The sequence below is a fragment of the Opisthorchis viverrini genome, assembly GCF_000715545.1.
Source record: "Opisthorchis viverrini unplaced genomic scaffold opera_v5_106, whole genome shotgun sequence".
Lineage (NCBI taxonomy): Eukaryota > Metazoa > Platyhelminthes > Trematoda > Opisthorchiida > Opisthorchiidae > Opisthorchis > Opisthorchis viverrini.
In genome coordinates, this window is record NW_008751768.1 from 696,548 (window position 1) to 701,306 (window position 4,759).

A 4,759-nucleotide genomic window follows, 5' to 3' on the forward strand; every position below is an offset into this window, starting at 1 on the left:
CACTACTTCCACTGAGTTTTGGCAGGAAGTAGACATCGGTACTTTGAGTTGTTTTCATGTATTCATATTCATATATTCATATTCATATATTCGTATTTTGATGTCGTGGATGAGTATCAGCAAAGGCAGTATACTGCTGTGATAAAACGTACCAGCAGAGAAAGTTGAACGGCCGCGAACTTTCCGGTCTCCACTCTTAAGCTCATCCCACCATGCGCCACCGAGCCAGGGAGTGCTGTTGGTGGAAACCTATGTTAAGCGGTAAAGACCGTTGGGACCACTGGTATGTTCGGGTGGGCCACGTGACTCTGTCCAGCCAATCATTTGCTTGAGTTCGTTTCGTACATGGATCGGCTCTGGTGTATAGGCATTGCAGTGCCTGCAATTTTGTTTTTCTTTACATGTAATTGCTAGTGGTGTACAAACTTGCTTAGTGGGCTGTGGTTCATGAGCTTTCTTCCTGTCTTCCATTCGCAGAAAGTGTCTTGAACCCCTGACTTCAGGAAATCACCGTCCCCCCCCGTGCACAGGGGAAGCATGCTTCTGTAGCGTGTATACTACATATTTGGTGACCACACCAGGGTGGTTACCACACATTAATGTGGTTCCATCACAATTGTTATGGATCTGCATATGTGCATACATACCATAGGACCAACCACTTGCCCAGCCACACTCGGCCGACGCAACCCCAGATAGAGCAACATCTGGACATTCCCACCAGCCTCACGCACCACAGCACTAGATCTGGCCGGTCCACGTAAACCATGATACACCGGGGACGTTGTCTCCCGGTGTCCGTGTCCCCCCGAAAAAAAGCCAGTGTAGTATACAGCACATGCTATTTTGGTTGATTTATAGGTAAGTTTTGGTGACGTAAAACCTTGCCTACTGGGCTTCAGCTTATGAGCTTTCTTCCTGTCTACTATCCACAGAAATTGTCGTGAGCCCCTTCGGAGTACCACTGTTTCCCGGTGCATCCCTACAGTCCGTACTACAATGGTCAAAAAGACAAGGAGGAACAAAGATTCTGCAGTAGTTGTTCGTGGTGCAGGTAGTTTTTTGTGTTGGAATTGCAACTTAAAACGCAAATGTTCCGTTCTGTAGAGGATATACGGTTCACTCAAAAGCGAAGCCAATTCCTAGTGAAGGTACACCGATATTGCTTGTCATTTTCTCCACAGGGGTTACATAATCTGGGGAATACATGCTACCTCAATTCCAGTTTGCAATGTTTATCTCGGAGTCCATACTTGTTGGAACTGTTGTCTCTACCACCGTTGTCTGGCGCCACCTTGAAGCGGCCTGACGGCGTATGTTACACAGTTATATGAGTTCAAAAATCTGCCGTTTGCAGGATTCCGTTCGTACATTGCAGATCTGTCTTCCGATCATGAAAGCCCCAATAACCAAACGTTTCACCGAACTCTGCGCTTCGCTTCGTGATATGCGTAGTGACGCTTCTGGGCCTTGTTCCCTCAATCCTGCAGTTTGTTCTTGTTCCCATTGATATTTTCATTTCTTAGTCCCTTCGTGAGTCCATTCTCGAGCGGTACCCACGCTTCAGCGGGTTCGGTCAACAGGATAGTCATGAAATCCTCCGCGCTTTGTTAGATTGCTTGAAACAAGAGGAACTAATGCGTTGGCGTAAAGGTATCCTGGAAAAACTAAGTATTGATGTAAAGGTGAGTCACTTTCATTGATGGCGAACCTGTCTTTTTATTCGCCGCAACCAGTAATGGGCACTGGCAGAGTGACCCAAATGCCAGTCTAGCTATTATCTCTCAAGTCGGCAGTTAGCCTTACTGAGGCTGTTTGGGGGTCCCCCATAAAAGCAAATGGGTTGCTCGTGGTTCAGCTACTGTACTATACTAAGCAACAAACGAAATGTTCAACTTGCACTCTTCCTTACGAGGAACATGTCTCATTGTGTATATATTTATCTGTACAGGCTTCACGTGACCGAGTTCGCTTTGTTTTATTCCGACCCATCATCATTGTCGAGATGTTATCTACATTTGGCGTATTTCGCATGTTGTCCTGTGTGAAGAGCGTTGAACCCTTATCACGTTAAAATGTGACGGACCGTGAATCCTATTTCGTCCGGATGTTTCCTTGTTAATCCGTCTAATAATGAGTTCAAATCCACTCCGCTTCTGATGCTGAGAAGAATACTTTCTATCGAGAGCCATCCGGGCTCATTCTTCAAGCAAGAAGTACTGGCATTATGATCCATGTGGGCAATATGAATGCCCGATTCGGTCGTCTGAGCTTCTTAGGATCACATTCGAGTGGAGTTGAAGCTTGTCGCACAGACAACGAAGAGCGACTCCTCCAGTTGTGCGCTGATCATGAACTGTTTCTGGGAACTTACTGCCTAAACGTTAGTATCGTAACCTGTTGACCGGCAATTGCAAATCAACTGAGAATCCAGTTAGATCGCCGCCTGTGGTGAGCCACAATTCAGCACTGCCGTTCCTTCTGGGGCGCGCAAATTGATTCCGATCACTCCATGATGTGTGCACGTCTGGCGGTTCGTTCCCCTTCAGGCTCTTGAAAGTCAGCGAAAAGCATGCCAATCCACAATCGAAGAACTACCATAGCTTAGCAGTATGGTTCTGAGCAGGCTCAACAACTCTTTGCAATAAACCAGTACTGTACTCAGCGAGCACGTGAATGAAGCATGGCAAAATTTCAAACGGGCTATGATAGTGGCTTCCACTGCTATCTGTCCAACTTCCCCTTTTCGATTACAAGACCAGTGGATATCATCGAGATCGCAAGTCATTATTGATGTCATGAAATCCGTAAAAGCAGGCAAGGCGTACGACCGCGCACGCAAATCCCTCAAACGCCAAGTAGTGAAGAGCCTAAGGAAAGCCAGAGAGCTCTGTCGGAAATCGAAAGCTCGGGAGATGGAGAAGTCTTTTGCTACTGGAAACAGCCGGTTGTCATAGTCAGCAATACGGGTAATATATAGTGCTACCTAACTGCCATACGACAGTGGTGAAACAAGACCCTAACAGAGTAAAAGGGAAGTGATGGGAACACATTGCGAAGACATTCTATATCCTTGAAGGAAGACGTCAGGAGCAGGTTGCCGGCACCTTCTAAAGACCTTAACGTAGGATCTGAAGATTGTCTTTTAGTAATTGTTAGCCAGGTGGATCCACTGAGGATCCTTGGCAAGTCCTGTCCAACACGTTTGCAGTAGCACTTTAACTAAACGTTGGGACTAAGAAGTGACAGCATACTAGTCATTGGAGTCAGTTACGTACCATGTCCTATAGGGGTTCCAACCACTCCAAGGAGGATGAGCTCCAACCAGGAAGGCGCGATGATCCAGCCGCATTCAGCTTCACAATGAGCGCTTCCATGCACTTCCACTTCTTGGCCTGTACTCTGCCAACCTTCAGCCCTCAGGGTTTTGAACTAGAAATCTGTGATATACAACCGCTCAGCATACCTTATACATGTCCCAACTACCTCAACTTGACAGGCTTTATCTTCTGCTCACGATATTATTATTCGATATCGATATCCAGTACCCACTGATCGACCTCTTCATTACGAGCGGACGACAGTCCTCTAACGCCTGGTATCCCACTAAGACATCGGCGATCAGAACGTTTGAGGTCTGTAGCTTGTAGAGGACGAGCTCCACATCTACAAAATACGCATCTTCTACGTTTTTTGGGCGCGAAATCCCTTATCTCTATCGTGATTCGCTCCTGGCGCCAAATATGACGCAGTTTACTCAATGACATGCATGTCCTGATGAGGTATGTAGTGGAAGGCAATCTATCGCCCTATGACAGAAATGCATAAGAGCACTTCGGAGACTTAGCGGGTAGCCAAATTCGAAGACTACGGTTTATCTTCAGTGGGTCGAACGAACGACTTTGGCACAGCAAGAGACGACTGACGAAACTGTTGTCGGAAATATTCCGCTGGTTTTGATTTTTTCGCTAGCAACTGCTTCTCCTAGTGGAGTGAGACATTCCGTGAACTTTCGTGCCCCTCCTAAGCCTCTATTTTCAAACCCTTTTCGTTCCACGCAAAATTTACTGGAGCTAGTAAACCTAACTGAGTTATTTTACTACGTGAAGTGGTACAACTCAGGAAGGATTGACTGGTGGTTGCAAAACTGAACATTTCTTTGTGTGGGCGCTCAGATACTGTAGGTACCAAAATTTATACCGCATGCACAGCTATGCTAATTTTGTGCATATCTCCGCTGGCGTTCCCCGGAGATGCTTCTTCCAAATTTTTGCTAGGTTTACTTACGGGTCTTACAGGATTTTTGTAGGCACACAAGTCATTCGTTCGTTTTCCCTAGAAGTTTGTTGAGTGCGTATGCCAGAGGTGAGTATGATCTGGATCGACGTTAGTGTTTCAGCGTGATTTTGTCGGGATTAATGTCATGTTTTCAGTAGCTAGTGGCCATGTGATCAATCTGGGCTCATGAATGTCCACCTCTAGCATGAGGTCGGGCAGCACAATGTGTATTTTCGCGTAAACCTAATACTTCTAAGGGACTTTAGGCGACCGGCACAAAGCTGCAAATGATCGCCATCAAAGTCACTACGTCCTGAGCTGAAGCTACACAAGCTAATTAGTCTCATATCTTATGAACTGAGACGTCGTGCTTTGGTGACGGTGTGAGCCTTTCTTGCTTGTCAGATTATTGCTAATCATCATCATCGTCATCGACAGCATGACATCAGTGTTCAACACCGATGCTTCACTGCCGTACAAC

The 4,759-nt window shown here is 46.3% G+C and overlaps 1 protein-coding gene across 1 annotated transcript in view; it reads left to right on the forward strand.

Moving 5' to 3' along the window:
- Positions 1–1,184: 1,184 nt before the first annotated feature.
- Positions 1,185–4,759, forward strand: part of T265_13853 (hypothetical protein) — a gene marked incomplete at both ends in the record, with an annotated part of 25,064 nt that continues 21,489 nt past the window's right edge. The window contains 3 exons of the mRNA XM_009170866.1: positions 1,185–1,313; positions 1,358–1,489; positions 1,527–1,685. Of these exons, the coding sequence (XP_009169130.1) occupies positions 1,185–1,313; positions 1,358–1,489; positions 1,527–1,685 (420 nt within the window). The remainder of the gene's footprint in view (positions 1,314–1,357; positions 1,490–1,526; positions 1,686–4,759) is intronic.